A 25,536-nucleotide genomic window follows, 5' to 3' on the forward strand; every position below is an offset into this window, starting at 1 on the left:
GGACCTGTTACCACCTTACTTGACCCCTTCCCAGGCTCCACAAAAAAGAGAAATGAGAAGTAGAATGGAGATTTGCCCAGGTTCGATGGCTCTAAAAATAAGCCAAGCTGGGAGTTTTCTGGCAGTCCAGTGGTTAGGAGTCCATGCTTTCACTGCTGAGTGAAAGTGAAGTCACTCAGTCGTGTCTGACTCTTTGTGACCCCATGGACCATAACCTACCAGGCTCCCCTGTCCATGGGATCTTCCAGGCAAGAGTACTGAAGTGGGTTGCCGTTTCCTTCTCCAGGGGATCTTCCTGACCCAGTGATCAAACCGGGGTCTCCCACATGGCAAGCAGACGCTTTACCATCTGAGCCACCAGGGAAGCCCAGGTTTAATTCCTGACTGGGGAGCTAAGAGCCTGAAAACTGGCCCTTCTAAAAGTAAGCCAAAAAAAAAAAAAAAAAAGCCAACCCCCCTCCCCCAAAAATAAATAAATAAAAAATAAAAGTAAGCCAACCTGCTGTGTTCTGCTGGAGGGGAGTCTGTGGAATACACTGACTCCTCCTTCTCACCCTGGATTTTGCAACAGGTGTGGGTCAGCCCTAAGATCCAACCCTAAGCAGGGCTCCCATCTTTCCCTTGGACACAAGAGAGCCTTGTATGAGAGAGAAGGCCTGGGTTTTGTAGAAAGACCTGGGTTTTCAATTTCTCTACTGTGAGAAATTGGCATAAATTTTGATTCCCTTCCTCTTTTTTTTTTTTTTTTTTTGAGGGGGTGAAGATGGCCACACCACACTGCTTGTGGGATCCTCGTTCCCTGACCAAGGATCAAACCTGGGCCCTCAGGCAGTGAAAGCAGAGTCAAATCCTCTGGACCATCAGGGAATTTCTTTCCCTTCCTCTTTTGGACCTCATCAGCACTATTTAGCTGGCTTCCCAGCTAGCCCTAGTGGTAAAGCACCCACCTACTAATGTAGGAGACATAAGAGAAGAAAGTTCGATATCCTGGTCAGGAAGATCTCCTGAAGGAGGAAATGACAACCCACTTCTGTATTCTTGCCTGGAGAATACCATGGACAGAGAAACCTGGAAAACTACAGCCCAAATGGTCACAAAGAGTAGGACACGACTGAAGCGACTTAGCATGCATGCTCTATGTAGCAGCCAGGAAAGTTCAGATGATAGATGTGGGGTTACCAGCTGGAGCAAAGTAAGGAGTTAGAATCAGAACTCAGCTTTATGTTTCTTGGACCCGGGAATGTTCTCCTTGGGTTCTTAACCAAGCCTTCGGTTCTCCGAAGCAAGAAGAAGGAACTATGAGAGGTCCTGTCGTTTGATTTTTTAAAAAGACTTTCCAACTATTCTTTCACTCACTTGCTATTTCTCAAGTGCTTACTTATGTGCCAAGCTGTATGAGCCAAACCCAAGACTGGTTCCTGCCATCATGGAGCTTGTCTTAACGCCTTCTTTTGCAAATTAGATATAACTATACAGGTACACTATACAGAGGAGGAAATGGAGGCACTAAGTAATTAAGGACCACAGTGGCTCAAAAACTAATGCTAGTGCTAAAACTGCACTCCAGGGCTCCCCAGTTACTGGGAGAGTGAATAAAAGGTTGCTTTTGTCTGGTATCTGAGCTCATTCTCTCTTGCTTCATTCCCGCCCCCCCCGCCGCCCCACCCCCCCTACCCCTATTAATAAAACATCCTTCCACAGAACCCACTACACCTGGGAGGAGTAGGCCACTCTAGCAAAGCCCCTTTATCCCGCCTACGCAATCCAGCTGACTTCCGGCTTCCACTACCCACGTCATCGGTTACCCTCGCTGCGCATGCCTAATAGGAAGTCGGACTATACCACTTTGGCATACCGAAGGGGGATATTTTCCATGTTTTAAAGTTTAAAACCGACTCCTGATGTTAGACTTCTATTACTCTGAGTCTTTTCAGAATATATAAGTAAGTATAAGGTGGCGGAATATGAAAGGGCCGAACGGGAATACGGGCGAAAGCGGAACGGGTGATGGACTCTCCCCTTCACAGATAATGGGAGGAGCCTAGCGAGGACAAGTTCTTTCCTTTCGCCGCTGCGGCTGCGGCCATGAGGTAAGCGCTTTCGGGTGCTGGATTCTGGTTGATTTTTGCTTTGCGGAGCTCGGTACCGCGGCCCATACGGGAAAAGACAGGGAAGAGGCTTCCCTGAAGCGGCTGGTCTTGGAGCTTGGGGTAACCGGAGCACACTAGCGCCCGGCCTCGAGGGGAGGTGGGTAGGGGGACGTCCCGGCAACTCTAGGCCGGGGGAGGGCTGGCTACGCGCCCTGCACGTGTCTGAGGCGACCCACTCGGGCAGAGGAGAGGCGGCGGCGGGGACTGGGCCGTGGCCCCCTTAACTCGCTGGGGCAGTCTGTGACTCCGAGCCCATCTCTGCTTCCATGTGACGTAGGACAGGCCGCAAATAGGCCCCAAGCCTCTGCCTGCCAAAAGTGAGGCGATCCTAGCATTTTGATGTCTTCTGCCCCTTAGAACCATCATTAAGAAAACTTTTAAAGCTAGTTTATTGCTGAGATAAAAAACGAGCTGAGGAAACAGTCCAGTGGCCACAGATTCTTCACGTTAAACACTATTTTTCGTGCTGGGTACCAGAAAAGGCGTCAGCCCACTCTACATTCCAGTTTTACTCGTTAATCTTATTTTCTAGAGGGGAAAACAGACCCACAGACGTTGTCTACGTGGGGTGAGCAGGTTTTGTTGGGGATGCGCCCAGGTATGGTTTCCAGGCCCTGAGAGTGTTTTCTGTTCGTCACAGTATGCTCAGGCTTCAGAAGAGGCTTGCCTCCAGTGTCCTTCGCTGTGGCAAGAAGAAGGTCTGGTTGGACCCCAATGAGACGAATGAAATCGCCAATGCCAACTCCCGTGAGTTCTTGGGGTCTGCGTGCCTTCTTTACCCTCCCCATTTCTCATCCTTTGTGCAATGAAAGGTGACAACTATGTTGACTGTTACCATAGGCTAGCTTACAGTCTGGGGTTGGGGGGGGGGGTCTCATAAAATGGAGGAGTCATGAAAATATGGATTGCCAGAGGTTCTCTTCCTGACCTTTGCCAGAATGACAGGATGGAAATTGATGGCAACCACTCTGTGTTAACATTAATAAATATCACTAGAGTGGATGTTCTGTTTTATAGCTATGTGAGAAATTTTTGGAGAGATAGTACAGGGACTTGGCTGGACGGGCAGGGGTGGCTGTGGTGTAGAGATGGCCAAGGAAATGAAGTGATGAATTGGGAAGTTCAAATCAGAATATACAGTGGGCAAGTAGGAATTTATAGCCAAGGAGCATGGTGAAGGGGGTCAGTGGATGAAAAATTACTAAGAGGACGACAAACTATAGTGGAAAAGAATATGAAAACGTGTGTGTGTATATATATGTACAACAGTCACTGTGCTGTACGGCAGAAATTAACATTGTAAATCAACTACAATAAATATTTTTTTAAATAAAGAAAAACCTTAAGAGGAAGTAGGTTAGGGGGGTTTCTGGCTGAACTGACCTAACAGGATTCTTTAAGGAAGTGTACAGATTGGCCTGTGAGAAGCTTCAGGAGCTGATGAAAGTTTAGCAGGAATCTTTGTCAGTATCAGGGAAATTCTTTTTCTGTTTGGGTTTGTGGTATTGTAATATGTGCTCAGAAATTTTAGACTGGTAGCTAATAGGTGAAGCAGAATCTGAAGGACTAGGTCATATCTGTATACTATTTTGATCACATATCCCCAAATATGTATATTTTGAGTGCTATTAGCATCTAAAAGGATAGAAGGTTTTTTTGTTTTGTTTTTTTTAGGAAAGAAATAGAAGGTCCCCTTGTTTGCACCATTTTTGAAAACCAGGGATGTGAGCCGTGCCTCTGTCATGTCCTGTTTGGACTCTTGAGTTTTGCCTGGTGGGATTAGGGCCCACCTGACTGACCAAGTATATTGTGATTTCCCAGGCCAACAGATCCGGAAGCTGATCAAAGATGGGCTGATCATCCGGAAGCCTGTGACTGTCCATTCCCGGGCTCGATGCCGGAAAAACACCTTGGCTCGCCGGAAGGGCAGGCATATGGGTATAGGTAAGTACGTTCTGTTTATTCCAAGACTCAGGGAAAGATAGGTGATTAAATCTAGACTGGGATAGATTCAGAGTCTTTCCCCATTCTGACTTATTTTGAACCCTTTTCTTAGTCCATGATGCTTGGTGTGTTTTTCTGTCTGCAAATCAGAATGTTGGCACTGGTGTGGGAATTGACGGTATTGGTAGAAAGAGGTCTTATTTATTGAGCACCTATACCTTGCCAAGGATTCTGCTGGATACTTGGGAAATGTCGTCGTATAAATCCTAACATCACTTTGTAAAGTCAGCATGATCTGGGGAGATGAAGGTCACACCGCCTTTTAAGATCTCCCAGTTTACCCGGTGCAGGCTGCCTCGGTGCATGCCTTGGAGTATTCACATTCTGCCTGAAGTGAATGAAAGATAATTGCCTTGTTTCTGCTTTTTTGAAAATTGAGTAAATGAAAGAAGTTTAATACTTGAGATCATCTGTAAAATGGAAATAATGCTACTTAAGATGAGGTACGACTCTTGGTACATGACTCAGTGTTGCAGAAGTTAGTTGCTCTTGTTGCGACTAATCAGCTGGCTCTAGTAACCCAGATGCACTATGGTGATCCTGACTCTTCTTCCTCCTAGGTAAGCGAAAGGGTACTGCCAATGCTCGAATGCCTGAGAAGGTAACGTGGATGAGGAGGATGAGAATTCTGCGCCGGCTGCTCAGACGATACCGTGAATCTAAGAAGATTGACCGCCACATGTAAGTACCTTCTCTTGGGCTCACCAAGATCCATTGCTGCTTTGATGACTTGTTCTTTGCACAGATGCAAGCTCTGTCTCATTGGCCTTGGGCGGAGAGCCATGTGTCTTACACTTTTCTTAGGAAAGTTCTTCCATTTGATCCTCCCTGCATACACCATCAGGGTAGCCCAAGATCTGCGAAGTGAGCTGTCTCCTAATTGTGCAGAAAGTTTTGGATGAGGGAAAGAATCCTCTGCACCAAGAGGGCAGAGGACAGGAACTCTACATGCTTAGGGGCCTTGTGTAGAAGAGCAGATCACAGGCCCACCTCTATTGATGCCATTGCTGACCAGAACCTCTTAATAACCCTTGTACCCTACAGGTATCACAGCCTGTACCTGAAGGTGAAGGGTAACGTGTTCAAAAACAAGCGGATTCTCATGGAACATATCCACAAGCTGAAGGCAGACAAGGCTCGCAAGAAGCTTCTGGCGTAAGTTCTGAGGCATTTAAAATATGCTAATGTCTAGTTTTAACTTCCATGCAGTCTGTCCAGCTGTTGTGTTAGAGATACATACTGCTGTGTCTTGTACACACCCACGCTCCACCCACCGTCAGTGTTGGGATAGTGTGGGGCTGTTGGTTAGTTGACTCAGCTTTTGGTGTCCCCAGCAGCTCACCCATCTTCTCTTTTCCAGGGACCAGGCTGAGGCCCGCAGGTCTAAGACCAAGGAAGCGCGCAAGCGCCGTGAAGAGCGGCTCCAGGCCAAGAAGGAGGAAATCATCAAGACTCTGTCCAAGGAGGAAGAGACCAAGAAATAAAGTTCTCCCCCTCTTCTCTGTACATAGTGGCCTCGGCAATTGCATAGATCACTCATTCAATAAAAGACAAGCCTTTATCTGCCTAACTCTCTGCTTCCAAAGTCTTCAGTGGGGTTTTCACTGTTTACAGGACCAGAACTGAGGACTGGGATACAGACCCTTCCCTGGGTTCCTGGTGTGTTGCTTCCTTGACTCCTAGCCTCTGGTCAGGCTCATGCCCCCTCCATCCATGGCATGTGGGGCCTACTTTGAAGGGAGGGGAGGAATGACTGCTCCCAGGCTTCGGATATTGTGCCTCAAAACTGCCCTTTACAGCAGAGTATGAGTGGCCTCAGATGTTGGTTTTTGGTTGGTATTCAGTTGTGAGTTGTCACATTAATTAAAAGCAACAGAAAATAGTATGCTTGTGCTCCTCAACTGCACTGAGGTTCAAAGTTGCAGTCTGCTGCCTTGGAACCCCAGGACAGTGGGGATTGAACCACCACTGGTCCAGAAGGTATGATCTGAACCTGAACCGCTGGCTGCTGCCTGAGCTCTTTAGACAGACTTACTGAGATAGAACTGAAGCCATAATCTTGAGCATCCCTATTTTAAATTTCTAAACCTTTTTTTCTTTCCTGTCCTTATCAGTACTGTTTCCTGTTTTTGTTTTTTGCTTTATAACCATCAAAGTGAAAGTTGCTCAGTCGTGTCCAACTCTTTGCAACCCCATGGACTATACAGTCCATGGAATTCTTCAGGCCAGAATACTGGAGGGGTAGCCTGTCCCTGCTCAGGGGATCTTCCCAACCCAGGGATCAAACCCAGGTCTCCTGCATTGCAGGTGGATTCTTTACCAGCTGAGCCACGAGGGAAGCCCATCAAAAGGTCCAAAAAAGACTTTCTTGGCAAGAGTTGGAACAAAGGCACATACGCACACTTGTCAAAGCTATTCTGGGTTAACTTTATACTCTGCAAATGAGAAGTAGGTTTTATTTTCCCTGTTATATGGTAGTAATAACCAATAAATTCTTCAATAAAGTATGTGCTCTATGAGCCAAAATACTGAGGCATTTACATTGACTTGCACTGATTCCGTAACATTATAAAATAGTGTATTTGCTTCTCCATTTTCAGATGAGGAGGTTAAGCCACGTGTTGGGAGTCACCTGTTCAGCCTGAATTAGTGTTGTATCATTAGGGATGGGGAGAATGAATTTGAGATGAATAACCTGGCTTGGTTCCCAGGCCTCAAGCTTTGGAAGACGGCAAGAGATGTCTTTGATGGTCAGAAGGATCCAGTCACAGTGGAGGATGCCTGGAAGAGCTGACTTGAATATCTTAAGTGGGTAACAGTTTGAGGGACTGGTGTCCAGGTGGAAGGGATCAGTCAACCAATTAAATACAGAAGTGTCAGCCCCGGTGAGACGTGGGAAGGAAAGGGGAACAGCTATGACTGGTGCCCCTCCTGGTTACTTCCCTGCCTTCCACCTGTCTTCAGGAGGAATTCTTTTGGAATAATGAGAAGGCCAGGAAGGGGTCTTCAGGGTGTGTAATAATCTCCATTTGGTGTGGAAAAGGCAGGGCTAAAGTGATCTTGAGGGCAGCAGACCTGTCCCCATCTCTGCCTGTAGTCTCCTTGTCCAGTCTGGACAGATAGGGAGATGGGTAACCCAAGGCAGGGAGGCGCAGACACAATAGTCATAACAACCTCGACCACCACCCGTGTGCATCAGAACCTGGGCTGAGAGAACACTGATTTGGGGTTCCCACCATACCAGCCTGTGCATAGTGTGTCCATAGGACCTGCTGTAAGCCTGTCATTCCAAATGGGGAAGCTGTGGCCTGGAGGAAGGGCTATCCCCAAGCTGCCTGGAGCATGAAACGCCTTCCCATGCCTGGACCAGAGGAGGAAGGGCATGAAGGCGACCCACCTCCGCCTTCTCCAGGCAAGAAAGAGATGACAGGAAGGACATTAAGAACCTTCACTGGGGCTCCTGAGTCGCCCGCACAGAAAAGGGTTGCCATCATGGACCAGGAGATGGTGCTATTCCCTCACAGGTCACCGAAACGAAGTTAAGTGGTAGTCCTACAGTCGTGTCTGACTCTTTGCAACCCCATGGACTGTAGCCTGCCAGGCTCCTGTCCATGGGATTCTCCAGGCAAGAATACTGGAGTGGCTTGCAATTTCCTTCTCCAGAGTGTTCCCAACCTAGGGAATGATCCCAGGTCTTCCGCACTGCAGGCAGATTCTTTACTATCTGAGCCACAAGGCAAGCCAGACCACAGGTCACTGAAGATATAGGAAACTGCCTTACTTTGGTGAGGGGCTGAAGGGAGGGGGAGGGACGAATTAGGTTGTAGGAGCCTATCTCTTGGGAAGGCTTGCATTTAATCACTTCTTTCTGAAGCTCACTCCAGGGCTAAGGTTACTTCTTTCCACCACCGGCCTCTAACCCCTTTCTAGGCAGTGCCTTGGAGGGCCCCCTCAGCAGACAGATCCCCTAAAGTAATCACTGGATCTCTTCCAGTCCTGGAGCCTTGAGAACTTCTAATGAAATGACATGTCCATTCAGGACTTTAGTCATGGTCCAGTGGTTAAGAATCTACCTGCCAATGCAAGGGACACAGGTTCGATCCCTGGTTCTGGAAGATTCTTCATGCTGTGGAACAAAGAAGTCCATGAGCTGCAATTACTGAGCCCACACGCCGCAACTACTGAAGCCTTCGCATGCTAGGGACTGTGCTCCGCAGCAAGAGAAGCCACTGCAATGAAACCCACACACCACAACTAGAGAAAACCCGCGCGCAGCAACAAATACCCAACACAGCCAAGAGAAAAAGACATGTCCATTCTCTCAAGAGCTTGCAACTGGTCCCATCATATAATTTTGCATATCCTTTAAAGGGGTTCATGGCCCCAAGTAAAGACTCCCTAAGCAAGTCCATTTCTGGAGAAGGAAACTGAAGCCTGGAAGGGCCCCCAGAATCCAAGCTTGGCTTGAACACCAGCACCCACCTTTGATTCCTTCAGATGTGCATGGGTGAGGGGGAGGGTGACTCAGAGTGGGCTGCACCTGACAGGTACAAGCACAGCTGCTGTGCCTGGAGAAAGGCTGAGGTCCCTGGTGCTCGCTCTGAGGTGGAAAGATGAACCACCTGGGCTGGCTCCCCAAAGCACAGGGAGAGAGGAGGCTGGAGGTATGCGCTGTCTTCCTCGCACTCTTGAGCAGGTGCCCCCGACATCCTAAGCACTGGGAAGGGGGTGTTAAAGAGGTGGGGGCGGGGGGAAGGCTGAAGGCTCCAAAGGCAGCAGGGCTAGTAAGATGGGAGGGCCTTACTCTGTCTGCATCTCCCTGCCTCCATCTCTGGTTTCCATCTTTCTGCCCTTTTAGGCCTCATGTCTCTGGCCCCCAGACTTCCCCCCTTTTTGCATCTCCCCTAAACCTAGATAACCTTAATCCCTCAGGGTGCCCAGGTTAAGCTCCGGCTGAGGTGGGGGGACAGAGGGCACAGACAACAGCCAAATGGTGGGTGGGCACCACCAGGAGGTTGCTGAACATCCTCCACCCCAGGCCAATGGTGTTGCTACTCCTGCCACCCCCAGAGTGGCCACAGAGGAGCGCTGCGGCTACAGTGGGGGCACCAGCTGTTCCCAGCCCCCAGGCTGTGAGCCTGCTGTAGGGTGGTTCAGCCACCCGAGAAAGCTGCTGTGTTCAGCAGTGCGGCAAATGAGCTGGCGGGAGGCGGGGGTCCAGGCCAGCTGCCGGCTGGTACGGACACAAGCGAGTGTTCAGAAGGTTTGGCTGAAAGTCTCTGACTGTCTCCAGGGGGTGAAGTCTTGACCCCTGGAGCCCCTCCAGCATCTCCAGGGGTCTCTGTTTCCATCATACTGGTTTAAGGCCCTGAGGAACCCAGGGTCAAGTTGGGGAAGAGTTGAACTGGGAAGCAAGAGATATTAATTTGCTGGGTGACCTTGGGCAAGTAATGAGTCTGCTCTGTGCCTCAGCTGCTCCGTGTAAAAAAGGGACAAGTTTGGGCTGGATAATCTGTTTGACCATGGGCAAGCCACCTAATGTCTCTAGAAGTCAGTCCCATCATCTGTGAAAAGGGGACACCACCACTTTCCTCACTGGGTCCTTAAGAGGATAAAGTAAGTCCTGGCACAGTTTCCCAGACACAGTAGGTGTCTATTTGTGTGAGTTCCCCTCTTTATAAGCCTTTCCACTGGGTCTGTGACCCTTTTATCCAATCCCACCATCAAGGGTCCTAGGAAGGGGAGTCACCTTCCTCCTGCTCCTCTGCTGCCTCCCCACCCCCATCATTCCTGGATGAAAGGGACCAAAGCAAGCATGGTTGGGGACCCAGGGACTGGTCTCACCTGGCCCATCTTGATTTGGGGGTGGGGGTCTGGAGGGCAGAACTGGATGGGTGCCTATCCGGAGGAACAGGCCCCCCACCCGTTCTGCATTCTGGCGGCACGCCGTTGCCCTGGCACCTCCGCAGCCCGCCTCTCCCTCCCTCCGCGCGCGCCCCTCTGTCTATAAATAGCCCAGGACGTGCTCGCCTGGGCGATGACGCGGCCCGGCGTGCCGGAGGGGAAAGGCGGCTCTGCCGAGCAGGTGGGCGGCGGGCACTGCGGCGGGAGGGGCGCCACTGGGGCCCCCTTGTGCCAGGCTCCCAATGATGGGCGTGATTGAGTCATCTCAGGGCCGCACGGTCCGCCAACGTATCTGCCTCGGGCTTAGGGGGCTGCGGGGGCGAGGCTGATCTCGGGTGGATATTGAGGCCGCCAGACCCTGGGTTCGGCTGGTCTCCGGAAGCACCTCTGGGTGGGCAGAAACGCGGAGGTGCATGCCCGCCCGCTGCGCGATGCAGGTCCACATCGATCTAGAAAACGACCGCAGCCCCACTCTCTCTCCCTCCAGCGTCCCCCAAACCTCCTCCTCCATTTCCTCAGATCTGGAGTGAGGAGGCGTGGGGACCCTCACTGTCAGGGCCAGCCCAGCCCCTGTATCCCTCCTCTCAGAGATGAACGCATTCTCCACCTTCAGACTCTCTTCTATTTTGGTCCACACCCACCACACCCCCAGGCCCCGCCCACCCCTTCCCTTCCTCTGACCCAAGCTGATAGATACATAGAACAGCCAGGTTGGGACAAGAAACATTTAATTAGGAGTCTGGGGGCTCAGCAGTGCCCCAGCAGACTCCTCATGCAGCCTCGTGTACAGTGGGCATTGGGCCCGCCCCTGGGATATTGCTGGCGGGGGGCCTCATGGCAGCAAACAGGGCAGTGTGGCTTGAGTTCCTTCCCCTCTGCGAGGGAGAGGTGGGGCAGGGGCCAGTGGGTAGGAGCGTGTGCCCCTCCCACCACATGGGAGGGTGTGACTGTGCCCAGGATGGGGGTGGCATTGGCTGGCACGATCAAGGGCACAAGAGGAGGCTCAGAGCTTGGGGAGGAAAGGGAGGTTGGCACCAGAGAAAACCAGCCTGCAAGGGAGGGGTCCTCTTTGCGTGTCCCCACACACCCCTTCCCCCAGCATGCCTACCCCCTTCCCTTTCTGGTGGTCAAACAGAATTCATTGTCTGTCTCCCACTCCTGCTTCCTCCCAGGGCTGTGTCCTGGAAAAGGGACCAGATGCAGCCAGAAAAAGGGCCCCCTGCAACGGCAGCCCTGTCCCCAACAAAGCCCCGAGTGAGGGGGTAAGGGAGGGCTATTGCAGGGTCAGTCCTGAGGGTGGGGTTCCTGGGGCAGGCCTGGCAAGGCCTGGGACAGGAACTGAGCGTTCCGAGTCCTGACAGTGAAATGGGGATTGTTTTGATCAGGTGGGCCGGTGGGTTTCTGTGTGCAGGCCGCTCTTGGATGTGTCCTCTCCCAGTGAACAAGGGTAGAGTGAGGTTGCTCTGTGGTGACTGTCCTACTGGAGGGGACAGCCTCTGATTTGCCACACTCTCCCCAGACCTCAGCCCTCCCCTCCTCTGTCCACCCAAGTTTCAAGTAACAGGAGAGAGAGCCACAGAACTTTCCTGAGAGTTGATGGAGTGACAGAGGTGATAAGATCAGGGTCCTCCCACAGCCCTGAGCTCCCTCCCCACCCAGAGCTGGGGCTGAGGGACCCAGGAGGGCCCCACTCCCAAAGTGACAGCTGCAGGGTCACACATACAAGGGCCCAAGCAGAGGCTCTGTGAGGAGAGGGGTGTCAGGCATGCAAAGGTGTGGTGGGCAGGGGTAGGCTCTCTGGAAGAGGCAGCCCAGATGTTCCTCAGGAACTTCCTCTCAGGGCTGTGGACTCTGCATGGCAACTGGACTGGGGGGACCCACCTGGAGTTTTGCCATTGCCTCCCACTTTCTCCTCCTCCCCACCCCCAAGTCTCAGAGCTGCAACCTCTTCAGGGCACCCCAGGACCCCAGAAATAACACCTTTCTCAGTACAGAAAGCTCCCATGCCATGGTGAATGGCCCCTGGGAGAGGAGCAGAGGGAACCCCCTGAGGGGCCAGAAGCTAGGAGGGCTGGGCACGGGCAGAGGCGGCTTCTGGGTTCTCTTGGCTTCTCTCAGATCTCAGTCAGGGCATCGGCTGGAACCAGGCCCCGCTTCTTGCCACTGCTGACGCGGATGAAGCCGTCAGCATCTTTGCCCCTGCCCACACCCACACAGATCTGAGAGGGAGAGACACAACGCTGAGGCCTGGCACTGCCTGCCTCCCTGGCCCCGAGTCCTGCTGATGCCTCCCATGGGGCCTATCCCAAGGGATGATGGGACCAGCATCAGATGTGGCTGGAGCCGGGGTGATGGGAGCAGATCCCATGAGAATCCAGGGCACAGCAGCAAGAACCAAGCGGACAGCAGACACGGAGCAGCACTTCGGGGCTGACCTTTGAGATCAGCTGGTCTAATGCCCCTGACAAACTCCCCGTTTCCCAGAGGAGGTAACAGTGGGGAAAGGACTTGCTCGTGGTTGACAATAACGTTCAGACCTAAGCCTCTGGACTCCTACACCAATGCTCTTCCCCCAGCTGTCTCTAACTAACATAACTGAGCCCATGCCTGTGTTGGCCACCAGGCCCGGTTCCCAGCAGTCCCACTGCTGCTGCTTCTCTCTTTTCTTAGTGAGAATCTCAGTTCCCTGACCAGGGATTGAACCTAGCCCATGGTAGTGAAACCCTGGAATCCTAACCACTGGGTCACCAGGGAAGTCCCCTGTCCCATTGCTTCTAATCTGCCCTCCCTCCTGCCCCCAGGCTCCAAGCCTCCTCCTCCTCCAGGGTGCTCGCCCATGTTCCTGCCACTTATCTCCCTCCTACGCCAGCCTCTCCAGCCATGCAGGGCCCAGGTCCTCACCTGGTTCTCCTTGAGGCTCATGTAGCCTTGTTCCTTGTTCCCGGAGAAGGGTTGGCAGCAGCGCCAAACGTTCTCGCCTGGTCTCACCCGCTGCACAAAATTAGCTGGGAAGAAGCCAACCCGGTCGCCGATCTTGCCCTGGAATGAGGCTGGCAGTGAGCGCTGTGCTGCCCCAGCCCCAACTGCTTTCTCTAGACCTAATATCCACTCAGAGCCAATGCCATCATCCTGTAGATCCTGGGTTCTTTGTGTTTGAGCCCTTAGTTGGGGAGCTTCTGGGTTGGGAAGGGCACAAGGTAGGTAGGCAGAGGGCCAAGACTGGGGCACGGAGGGGAGAAGTAAAGGCAAGACCTGAGGGTGAGCCTAGGCCTGGCTAGGTCGTGGAGGAAGAGGGGTGGGTGTTAGGGAAAGTGCCCTCCATGGGTCTGGGCTAGTCGGGTGCTTACCACCGCTCACCCTCTGCTCCCCACCCTGGCACATCACCTTCCACCAGTCCTCATTAGAGTCATCCACCAGCATGATCCGGTCTCCAGGCCTGGGACAAGAGAGTGCGGGGGGGAGGGGGTGGCATGTGGGGCAGGAGGGACCTGCCCGCCCTGCATCCCAACAGTCCTAGACCCCCAGGTCCCCTGCAAGGGCACTCGATGGCCTCTGTGTGACCATAGGTACACAGGCACTATCTAGGACAGAGGCCTGGCATCAGTACCAAGCCTCTTGGACTCTGGCCCCTCTGTCTCATTTGGGGGCTCAGTAGCCTCCAGCATGCCAGGCGGAGGCTCCTGAAGGTCCCCCTCACACTCATGTTGCAAGGTCTGGGAGTGCAGGGCCCTGAGGTTGGAGGCAGGCAGCCCCCAGGATCGGGGTGGGGGTGGGAGAGAGGCAGGGCAGCTGGGGGACTCACTGCAGAGCCAGGTCATTCTTTTCCTGGGGCAGGAACTTATAGAGTGCCACGTAGGAGTACATGGGCCCCACATCTTTCCGGAGGGCAGGCCTGGGGGGCTGCGAAGAAGCTCAGTGTCATGGCTGGGGGAAGGACACCTTTATTACTCCACCCACTCTCCCCTTCCCCTGATCTTGCCTACCCGGGGGCTAGGATATGGGACAGTGACAGAGAGAGGTCAGAGTCTCCTGTCTGCTGTGCCCATACACCCCTGAGGGACTGGGCCAGGGATGGGAAGGGGGCACCTCCTCTGCCTGCTGCACTGGAACTGCCCACCCTTGGGAGTAGGAGTGGGCTCAACAGGCATGGGTCAGCGTTGGGAGGGGTAACACCCCTCCCTCCCATGCCTACTGACCCTAGCATTGCCCATCCCTGTAGACTGAGGATACATGATGGCACAGCGAGACTCCTATTCAGCATGCTCTCACCCACCTAGGGATCAGTGACAAGGAGAAGGATGTCCCCTTTCCACCTGGCCGGCCAAGGCTCAGTGCCACCCCAACCTCACCTGTTGTCCTGGGCTCTTCTCCTCTGGTCCTGACCCTTCGCTCTCGGCTGGGGCTGTGAATACTACAGATGCCAGGGTGGGGCCAGAGTGTGAGGCTGCAGGTGGTGGCCCCCACTGTGCTCCGCTCCTGCCCCTGCTCCCCAGCCCCACTCACCGCTGTCGCCAGGGCCCTCCTCTGAGCTGCGGATGCTGCCCTCCCCATCCTCGGTCAGCTCATCCCGCTCGCTCTGGGGACAGAGACAGGGGAGGGCTCAGCCCCCGACCCTCTGGGACCCCTGCCCCCTCCCTTTGGTGTTTCCCATACCAGGCTCCTTGTGGGGGACTCAGAGGTGCTGCTGAAGCTGGAGCGGTTCATCAGGGCCAGGGAGGTGCCATAGCGCAGGGTCTCGTACACAGGGTCTACCTTCCCGCTGGCCCCTGCCGAGAAGTCACCATCAAGGCCGGGCACCTGGCCACCCTGCTGGCTGCCCTGCTCAGCCAGCTGTAAAGTGAATTCTGCATGCCCCTCACCTGCCCCTCCCAGGTCTCCCTGATTGCAGTGAGAACTCCATGTCCTCCCATGGTACCCAGGCACAAGCCTGAAGCCTCCTCGACCCCTCGCCCTCTGCACTGCCCATGTTCACTCCATCACCTCGTCCTGCCTCCCAAACAAGTCTAGCATCTGCTCACTTCTCTCCATCTCCACGACTGCCAGCCTGATCCAAGTTACCAAACTGGCAACCATCCTAGCTTCCCCATGGTCTCCCTGCTTCTCTCCAGCCCCTCCAATCCACATAGTAGCCAGAATGCTCTTGTAAAAACACAAAAATTGACCTTAGAATAAAATCCAAAGACTTGTGGTTACTGAGGAGGGGTAGGGGAGGGATGCACTGGGAGTTTGGGATTAGCAGATACCAACTGTTATATAGAGAACAGATAAACAACAAGGTCCTACTGAATAGCACAGGGAACTATATTCAATATCTTGTGATAAAACATAATGTGAAAGAATATGAAAAAGAATGTATATAAAGAATGTATATAACTGAATCGCTTTTCTGTAAAGCAGAAATTAACACAATGTTGTAAATCAACTATACTTCAATAAATTAAACTTAAAAAAAAAAAAAGAATAAAGTTCAAGAACACTCTTAAAAGGGACCCTAAGGCCCCGCACCCAGAGTTCTATCTCACCTTCTCACTCCCAGCCTCATTGTCCTTTTTCTGCCCCTTTCTGCTTCCGGCCTGCCTTCTGTCCACACTGGTCTTCCCCAGATCCTCAGGTTAATTCCCTATTCCCTTCAGGTCTCCTGGATGCCCTCTTTGTCTCTGCAGATGAGGTGGATGCCTTTTTATCCTCCCTTTGTTTCCTATCCTTCGGTTTCAGGCATTCACCAAATGGCTAACTGATGACTTGTGTGACTATTGCGTGTCTAGCTCCCTTACTAGACCATGAGCGCCACCTTCTCTAAGACTGCATTTCTGTGTCTAGCACAGTGCCTGGCGCTTAGCAGGTGCTCTATAAAGCTTTTGTTGAAGGATGGATGGATGGATGGATGAACGGATGAATCAACTCTACATTCAGCACAGGAACATCCAAAGAATTAGGGGGAGGGGAAGATGAAGAGAAATCTAAAAAAATTAAAAGGGAGTGGTAGCAGTGCCAAGAACAGGCAGTGCCAGCGTAACTCAAAGCCCATCTGAGGAGTGTGTGGGTCTCTCCTCACACTGCAGGGATGAGGGGCAATGCTGGACACTCACCAGTGGGTGGGGACTCCTTGCTCACGGCGCAGGCTGGTGGAGACTCATGTACCAGGAGTGGGGAGCTGAAGTTGCGGCGGAAGGAGGAGGACTGTGGCCAAAGCAGGCAGAGAGAGGGTATGGAGAGGTCACGGCCTCCGAGAGCCTGGCCTTCCCCAAGCCCAAGCACCCCTCGACCTGAGGAATCAGCCCTGAGCGGCACTCAGAGCCCCAGAAGCCAAGCCTGGGAGCATGAGTCAGCCATCTCCAGGTGGTCCCCACTCACCGTCTTGCCTGGGCATTGCTGGTGGGAGATCTCCTCGGAGCACCAGAGGTGGACGCTGACTTTGCATGTCTTACACCGCAAACCCTGCTTGGAATTTCCTGGGAAGAACGGGACGGGTGGTCAGTGACAGAGGGTAGTCAAGATGGGCTACATCCATGGGGAAGGAGCAAAGGAGGTAGGTTAGGGCGTGGGGGGAGCAAGGGATTGGGCTTCCTCATGACAGCCTGGGGCCAAGCTCTGAGCGCTGACCCCGATACAGTCAGGGTGGAGCTGACTCTGAAGCCTGAGTTGTTAGTAAATCCTGAGACCCCACCCACCCTCAAGGGTGCTATGTGTCCGCCCACGTGGAGGGGCAAAGTTAGGTCTGGGGACCATGAATAGTTGGAGCCTCGACATCAGGCAGTCCGTTGCATGGGCCCACTCCCCACACCCACCCTGGCTCCTTCTGTTGCCACCCAAGCACCTACCCACAATGAGCTGGTGGCACAGCTCACAGGGGTTGGCTCGCTTGAAGACGTGTTCCTGGAAGCTGTGCAGCCTCACTGGTTTGAGTGGCGCCAAGGGGCGTGGGACTGGGCAGGGGGATGGGGTGGGGATGGGCAGGCCCCGGTCTGCGGAGGCTGGTGGTGGGGTAGGAGGGGGCAGCGGGGTCGGGGGCGTCAGCAGCACCTCGGTGGGGCACTTAAGCTCAGAGCCGGAGCGAAATAAGAAGTTCTCAACGCTCTTACTTCGGAGGATGGTCTTGAGAGAAAGAGAGCGCTTGAACCGCTGGAGCTGAGAGAGGAAGAGGGATGGTGAGCCTGGAGGGAGCTGGCTCCCGGGGGTCTCTCCTTGGCCAGCAGCAGCCTGAAGGTGAGAGCCAGAGGTGATACAAAGCTTCTTCTGAGAGAGAGGCTGCCAAGTTCCTGAAGGTAGGTCACCACCCCAGGTGCCCACAAGAGCCAGGCAGGGAAACTCCTCTAGCAAAGGAGTTCTGACTGGACAGGCATAATTAGGAGTGGTGGGGACTGTGGCAAACTGTATGGCCAGCAAGTAGCTGCTGGTCTCCTCTACCAGCTGAGGCTAGTCTATATGAGCAGCTCAGCATTGCTAGGGTTCCCAATTTTTAAAAAAAAATCTAGACTTTTTTAATAAATGTAATTTTTTTTTTTTGGTAATTTTATTTTATACTGCATGTGTAATCTTAGTTTCCTCATCAGGGATCGAACCTGTGCCCCTTGCATTGGAGCATACAGTTTTAACCACTGGATCACTAGGGAAGTTCCATATAAATGTGATTTTTTAATTAAAAAAATTAATCCGCTTAATGAACTTATGAGATTTAAAGTCAGTTAAGAGGGACTTCCCTTGTGGTTCAATGGTTAAGACTGCGTTTCCAGGGAGCTTCCTGGTGGTCCAGTGGCTGAGATACCTAACTTCCAAATGCAGGGGGACCAGGTTCGATCCCTGGTCAGGGAACTATATCCAGCATTCCACAATTAAAAGAGTCTGTCTGCTGCAATAAGGATCAAAGATCCCACATGCCACAGTTACAACCTGGTGCAGCCAAATAAATATTAAAAAAAAAAAAAAAGACTGTGTTTCCACAGTGGGGAGTGGGGGTTGGGGGTGATGAGGGGGTTGAGGGATGGTCTTGGGAAAATCCCCCATGCCTCGTGGCCAAAAAAAAAAAAAAGTCAGTTAAGAAATTGAGACTCTTATGTGAAATTGAATAGAAACAAATTCAAGAGATTTTATTCCCTTTTTTTCTTTGCAGAAATGGTAGTATACTATTTCTCCTGTACCTTGCTTTTTTTCACTTAACAGTAAATCTTGGAAATCATTCCATACCAGTACACAAAGAGTTTCAGCATTCTTTTTCTATGGCCACACAGGAATTTCGTTGAATGGGTGTGCCATTTACTTGAATTAACAAAATAATACTTTGGGGGCCAAACAAAACATGCCAGGTCCTCAGTTCTTGCACAGGAAGAGGGGAGTGGTCGCTCTGGACCCTCTTCCTCAGTGTTGATTCTCCCCCTGAAACACCTCTCCAGCCCATCCCTTGCAACCTCTCAGCACCCCCAGAGCCCTGCCCTAGTTCAGGCTCTGGCACCCTCAGTCTGTTCAAGGCTATAACTCTTTGCCTCCACCTGGCCCATCCCCACCTGTTCTCCATGCAGCAGGAAGGTGACCCCTGACGATGCAAAAACCATTCATGGCTCCTCAGGACTCAGTCAAGGCCTTTGTGCCTGCCAGGGCACTACTACTTGGCCAAACCCACCCTTCCACCCCATGCCTTCCACCTGACTTCAGACATAATGACTTGAACTCATCTGTATTTTATGCCTCTGAGCGTTTGACATGCTTGTCCTCTTCTCTGACTTATCCAATTATGTCTCGCTTTCTATCCTCCAGGGTTTCCTGTGACTATTCTTCCTCGGGGGAGCTATCTCTTCTGTAGGGATTCCTTTTAGTAAAGAGCTCCGATCAGGTTTATGTTTTGTCATTTACTTCTCACTCCTCCAGGAGGTTGTGAGCCCCTGGAGAGCAGGGAAAGTTGTTTCAAATCCCCATAATGGGCTTCAGCACATAGAAGATGCTCATTCCATGTTTGTGGAATAAATGATGAGCAAGTGGCTTGAACCCTAAACAGAGTGCATGTTCTGGAGCATAGGGTGGATTCTGCATGAGGCCGGAGCACATTGGCCACCTGATGTGAAGAGCTGACTCATGGAAAAAGACCCTGATGCTGGGAAAGATTGAGGGCAGGAGAAGAAGGGGGCCACAGAGGATGAGATGGTTGGATGGCATCACTGACTCAATGGATATGAGTTTGAGCAAGCTCCTGGAATTGGTGAAAGACAAGGAAGCCTGGTGTGCTGCAGTTCATGGGGTCGCAAAGAGTCAGACACGATTTAGTGTCGGAATAACAATGACAAAGAGCTATTTCTACTGCTCACCCAAACACACCCTTATTCTGCCTGGAATGAAATCTGGACCACCCTACCCAGACCCTTGTCCCACTCACCTCCTGTTCAGAGCCCTTTCTCCTGCCCACTTCTTTTCACCAATGATTAAAAAAAAAAAAAAAAAAGATGGGGGGAGGGGACATAGGGCAGGGAGACTTGGCCCAGGTTCCGAGCTGGGATACCAGGCAACCTGTGTGCCATGGCTGCCAGCTTGGCAGCCATGCCAAGAGGATGGAAGTGGAGACCCCTCTAGCCCTGGGGAGGCCAGCAGGCCACAGGACAAAGGGGAAGCAGAGGGGGAAATGTTTGGGCACGAGGCGGGTCCTGGTGTGCCAGCTGAAAGGCCAGACAGAGCCCTGGGGTGACTGGCATGTTGAGTTGCCCACCTCCTTCCAAATCCAGTTTCCTGGCCAGCACTGTGGGCTTCTTTGTGTGTCTCTGAGAAGCAGGGCCCCAGGCCCCAGATGCCAGGGTGCTGGGGCAGAGGTGGAGGCCCAGAGGGACAATTAATTAGAACACAAATGTGTTCTATGGGCCAAACGTGGCTCTGGAGGCTGTGACAGGCCTGGAGGCTGGTGAACCAGCCGCTGCTCTGCCCAGGGGCTGTAAGCACTGAGCACAGCAGGCCTCTGGGAGGACGAGCTGAGGGTAGGGGGCAAAATGAAACCTGCTGCTGAAGGCAAGTCACTTCACTTCCTCTCTCTGAGCCTCAGTTTCCCTACCCCCAAGAGGAAGGAGTCAGTGTTAAGTGCTTTCTAAGCAAGACAGAAAGCAAGAACCTGAAAACCCCAAAGCAAAAACCTAAACATATGGGGGACTTCCGTAGTGGTCCAGTGGCTAAGGGAGGGGGCCCAGGCTCCATCCCTGGTTGGGGAACTAGATCCCACATGCCGCAACTAGGAGTTTGAATGATGCAACTAAAATGGAGACCCAGTGCAGCCAAAATAAATGAATATTAAAAAACAAAACAACTAAGTTTATAAACGTAACGAGAGGTGGTTATTATCAGAGTCCTGGAATGGATATGCAGCATCTCATTAACCTTCCACCATCCTCTGAGGTAGTGACAATTATTGTCCCACTTTTCAGGATAAGGAACTGAGGGGTTAAATTACTCACTCATCATGCGTCCTCAGCTGCTAAGGAGCAGAGCTGGGACTTGAACTAGTGGCTTTGGCTACTGAGCCCAAGGAGTAAGGCGCCCTCTGCCTTGGCCCTCACCTCTGCCCCTCAGTTGTGCCACAGGCTTGTCATGAGATGTAAGCTTAGAAAGAGTGGCCACCTGGAGCAGTGCCCACCTGCACCACTCTGGCCACAGCCCCTTGGAATTGCCGTCTGACTCTGTTGGTCATCTCTTGTGATGGCAAGAACACCCTCTCTTGGGACAGTCATTCCATCTTTGGGCAGCTGCAATCGCTGGAAAGTGCTTCCCTATATAGAGCTGAAACCTGCCTCCCTGCCTATCAGCCCTTGTTCCTCCCTTGGCTCCAGAAAGGGCTACTCCCGCTTCCGCACATCAGTTCTTCAAATATTTGAAGACATCAATCATGTTCCCCCCTTCTGAGGCCATTACTTCCAAAGTAATCCTCACAGGATGAGGTTTCAAGCCTCCCTTCTGTCCAGTCTGTGCCCTTTCCTGGTCCCTGCCTGGCCTTAGTGCCAGAAGCCACCGCTGCAGGGGACCAGAGGCCTCTGGAACAGACTGTTCCCCAGCACTGGGGCAGTCCCGACTCTGCCCCAGATCCCAGGAGGGTAGAGAGGCAGGAAGGAATAACACCTGGGGTGGCTGGCGGATGTCAAAGGCTATGGCTGGAGGGCAGGTGCAGGCATCTCTGCCAAATGGCTTAATGCCTGCCCACTCCAGAGACATCAGCCTTGGCCACCCAAACCCATCTGGGCTTAGCCTGGCCAGGTATTTCCACTCCTGGGACTTTTAGTTTCCAGGGAAGACCTCCCCACCACTATCTTTTTGGTGCCCCTACTGTCCCAGGGCCCATTCCCTGACGGGAGAAGTTGCCATATACCCTGGCAAACGGGCACATCTGCATCCCATTTCCTCCCCACCTCCCACCCAATCACCGCCAAAGCACCAGGAGCTTGTCTGGCTTGGAGCCTGGACCACCAGGCCTGTCATTCTGAGTCCCCTCGGAGGCAGGACCTGGCCTGCCTGCCTCCTCCCCAGCTCTCCACATTCTGGATGGTCCTTTCTTCCCTCAGTTCCCACCAGCTCCTGAAAAGGTATCAGGCAACTGGCAGATGTGACACAAGCTGACTCAGATGGCAGAGCTGGCATGACAAAGTTTTCCCAAGAATGGCAGAGGGGTGATGGCAGACCCCATGAAGTAGGATGGGATGGGGACCCAGAGAGGGCAATGCTGACACTAGGAAGCTCACTGAGTACCTTAGGTTTAGGAGTAACACCAGCCTTAGAGTGAGCAGGAGGCTGAATTTGGGCTGCAAGAAATTCCCAAGGACCCCCAAACACTGATAAATAAGTCTGGAATGTTGGCTTCACAGCCTAACAGGCGCCAGCCTCCTCTGTTGTACCTGCCTCAAACTGAGCTGGGTGGGCAGCAACCAACCCTCTCCCTTCCTTCCCCTCCACCCCCACAGTCTGAAGACAGAAGCTTCCTTGGACAAGTTGAGATGGGGGGATGGAAGGAGGCTGGCAAAGGTTCTGAATTCTCTCTGCCCACCTCTGCTCTCCTGAGTGCCTTCCCCCCAAAGCCAAAGCCCAGCCCGTGTTGTTATTACGGAGCCCTTCATAAGCGAGGTACAGGGAGGGGGGGCAAAGGGGCAGGGATCCAATTGACCTGGTACAGAGGGACCAGGTCAGGTATACACTCCCTTCCTTCCCTGCTCCTCAGATCCCCATGGCTCAGATCCAGAGGTGATGGAATGAGGTGGTCCTTGGGCTGGGAGAAAGGAGGCACAGACCTGCCAGGCCCTGGCAGGCCCCTCCCCACACAGCTGAGCTTGCAGATTGCTGAGGCAGCGCTGCCCAGCACTCCTGCCTGCCTTCAGAAAGCCCTTAAGGAGGGGCGGAGTGGCCAGGCCGTGGTGTGGGAAACAGGGCAGGACCTGAGAGGCCCCCAGTGCTCTGGGAAGCAAGCAGGGAGGTTGTATGTTTCTGTCCAGGGTGATAAGAAGGCAACTGAGGTCAGAATGGGGTCTGTTCTTGGGACCCTCTGCTTGAAAGAAACTGTCACAGTTATTCCAAGCAATATCCTCCCACCTCAACACCTCATTCTTCTCCCAGTAGATTTGACTCTCTAAAGGGGAGTTAACTCTGTGGCCTGAGAGCCCAAGGTTTCCAGTTCTCAGAAGGGAGCAGGAGGTCAAGCGTGAATCTGAAGTCTTGGACATGGAGACCCACTGGGTCCCTTCAGTTTAGGGACGGGAAGCCTACCTGGGGGTGCCTCAGCCAGACTCCATCCACTCTGGCCTTACTCATCTTTCCTTGGTCATTCCCTGGATGACCTTGACCTTGAATTAACCTCATATCCTGGGAAGTAGTCCAGACAGAATTAGGAGGAGGATGGGCATGAGAAATAGCTATAGATGAACTAGTGATACCACGGGGAGCCCAAGATGGCACCCATTTCTGGTCTGGGCTGCCCCCCTCCTCATCTGGGTAACAGAAGCCAAGTGGGAACCAATTACCAGGGTGGAAAGGAAAGGGTAACCTTGGCCTGAAAGTCTGGGGAAGGGGCAGAGAGCACTGCCCCCTCTCTCCCCATCCCCAGGGACCCTGCTCAGGTTGCGTCCCGCATAACTTCTTGCGGGTCAGCATCTAGAACTTGGGGAGGCAGCAGATAGAGCAGAGGTGGGGGTTGCAGAATGTGAGCCCTGTTGTGTTCTCCGTCCCCCTCCCCGCCCCCAGCCCCTTCAGCGCCAGGAGTCTGAGCTGCGCCTGACTTCATTGGGGAATAATTTATTCATTGTGACTCCCGCAGGAGTAACAATCATACATAATTAGGGTTAATTATGACATTCATTAATTATGATGACTTCCCTTTTTGCTTCTACCCGCTCCCCACGCCCCCACTACCACCCAGCCCCCGTCCCGCTGGTAGGGTGGGGGTGGGTCTGCCTGTCTTTCTGCTCCGGAGCCGCAACGACAGTCCGCGGGTCCCCGCCCGTTGATGGCCCGCGCTGCCGCAACACCCAGCGCGAACTCGGAAGCTGCGCACCCCGGGGCCGCGGGCTCACGTCGCCTAACCGGGCTGGGAGGAGGGAATGTCGGACTGCGGCGGGTCAGAGAGAGCCATCTAGAGACTCTGAGATAAACACGCAGAGAACCCGGGAGAGACGCACAGAGAGATACTAAGGCAGAGACAAACAGGTTGTAGAGACACGGGCAGAGAGACACGGACAGAGAGAGAGGGACAGACTGAGCTACAGGCGGAGACCTGGCGGATACAGGAGAGGTGCGCCTGGCGCGCACACTCGGGCGCGTACACCGGCCCACACCCGCTACACACCGCTACACACTCCCTCCGCTTTCGCTGCGCCGACTCCCTCCAACAAAGCCGAGTTACAACCTCCCTGGAGGGTCGCGGGGGAGCTCCGCTCATCACGCGCGCAAGGGCGTGTCGTGTTTGAGTGACGGGAGCTGTTGCGGTCCCTCATCCGAACCTACTGCCTCTGGGTCGCCGCGCGGAGCGTTAGGGACCACACGGGCCCTTCCACGGTGACTCCAGGACACCGGAGGCCACAGTGGCAACTGAGTCGGGAGGAGGATGACCCGGCTGGGGGCGCACAGGGCAGGGGTCCAGGCCTCGCGCCTCTCGAGTTACCTTGGTTTCCTGGAGGGCAGAGACGGTCCCCGGGGGGGTGTGGGTGGCAGCGTCATCCGGTTCGTTCTCCTTCTCGCTCATTTCGGTCATGGTTAGGGGAGACGGGAAGAGAGGGTGCCGAGACCCGACGGCAGCCCACCTGGAAGCAGGCTAAGGGTGGCAGGCGTCTCTCCGGGACCTGAAGCCCTTAGAGACAGCCCCCCAACCCAGTGAACCCCTGGAGAAACCCGCCCAGGCAAAGCAACCCCCACTCCCGGCTGCGGGCGGAGAAAGTTCCTGGGTTGGTGGGTGAGAGGAGGCAATTATACGGAGCCTAGGAAGCAGGACGACCCCAGGAGTGAGGATCAGAGGTCTGAAGAAGATGCTGCTCGGAGCGATGGGAGGAGGGAAGTGGGGACTCGGGTAGGAACCGAGGGAGGGAGCGATGGAGCTGTCAGTGTCCGGCCCGCTCCGCTGTCCTCTGCGCCCGCCCCCCACCCCCTCCCCCTTCCCCTCCCCCCGCCGGCCCCAGCCGGGCACCCGGCGGCCCCTCCGCCCAGTCCTCGCCTCCCAACTTTGATTTAGGAGGTCGCCTGGTCCCTCCCCCTTCCCTCTGCCGCTCCCCCGCGCCGCTATGCAAATCAGGTTCTAAGCTATTGGCTGCTGCGGTGGCCAGGAGGGCGAGCTGGGCGGAGCTTGGGGGGGCTCGACAAGATGGGGAGGAGCTTGGAGGGCTAAAGAAGTGGAGGGGGCAGTTTCACACTGAAAAATCCGGAATGGGGGTGGGGGAGCATGACAAGGTTGAAGGAAGGTTCAGGAGATCATATTAGAGTCTGGAAGGGTTAGAGGAGGATAGAAATAGGTTGGATTTGCAGAAGGAGAGCCGAGAATGAGATGAAGGTAGGACTTCCTGAGAGTGAAGAGCAGGGATCCTTCCACCCCATTAACTGGATGTCTCTCTGCCCTGGAGACTTTCTCTCCAAATGTACACATCCTTGGACTGTGCGGTAGGGGTTTCTTCTGCAAATAATAGACAACTTAACACCATCTGTCAAAGGCCAGCCCTGTCCTGGAAAGCAGGCCAACAACATGGCTTTCCAATCCTGTTGTCTGGACTTCAGCAGAGAAGAGGCCTCAGTCCCCACACTTGAGGTCTCCAAACCTCTCCAAGATTTTCCCCCTCCTAAAGATCCTACCACCAGTGAAGTTAGATGGGGGTAGGGAGAGGTGGACCCTCCAAAGAGTCTTCTGTCCACTTGATCTGAAGCTACCTCTGCTAAGGCATGTCGCTCACCTGCCATTTCCTCAACTTCTCTGCTCTCCCCTCCCGGCCCTTCTGGCCCTTCATCTCTGGGCCTGTCCAAGAAAATGGAGGGAGGTTGGAGATTGAGAGAA

General features: G+C 53.5%; 2 protein-coding genes across 7 annotated transcripts; one reads left to right on the forward strand and one right to left on the reverse strand.

Annotated features, from left to right (window-relative positions):
* RPL19 (ribosomal protein L19) lies at positions 1,992–5,724 on the forward strand. The gene is made up of 6 exons (XM_005693740.3): positions 1,992–2,090; positions 2,791–2,897; positions 3,972–4,094; positions 4,715–4,835; positions 5,199–5,309; positions 5,515–5,724. The coding sequence occupies exons 1-6, from the start codon at positions 2,086–2,088 to the stop codon at positions 5,636–5,638; spliced, it is 591 nt and encodes a 196-aa protein (XP_005693797.1). The 5' UTR covers positions 1,992–2,085; the 3' UTR covers positions 5,639–5,724.
* Positions 10,770–24,632, reverse strand: STAC2 (SH3 and cysteine rich domain 2). Of its 6 annotated transcripts, none has more exons than XM_018064997.1 (11): positions 24,163–24,632; positions 16,880–17,186; positions 16,413–16,510; positions 16,148–16,238; positions 14,712–14,824; positions 14,562–14,634; positions 14,408–14,469; positions 13,861–13,958; positions 13,443–13,494; positions 12,960–13,097; positions 10,770–12,277 (listed from the first exon to the last, which is right to left on the reverse strand). In XM_018064997.1, exons 1-11 carry the CDS (start codon positions 24,250–24,252, stop codon positions 12,173–12,175), a joined length of 1,227 nt encoding a protein of 408 aa, XP_017920486.1. In that variant the 5' UTR covers positions 24,253–24,632; the 3' UTR covers positions 10,770–12,172. The 6 variants fall into 6 exon arrangements, with proteins under 6 accessions (XP_017920486.1, XP_017920485.1, XP_017920488.1 ...); XM_018064996.1 differs by having other exon boundaries at positions 13,416–13,494; XM_018064999.1 differs by having other exon boundaries at positions 13,416–13,494; positions 17,141–17,258.

The sequence above is a fragment of the Capra hircus genome, chromosome 19, assembly GCF_001704415.2.
Source record: "Capra hircus breed San Clemente chromosome 19, ASM170441v1, whole genome shotgun sequence".
NCBI lineage: Eukaryota > Metazoa > Chordata > Mammalia > Artiodactyla > Bovidae > Capra > Capra hircus.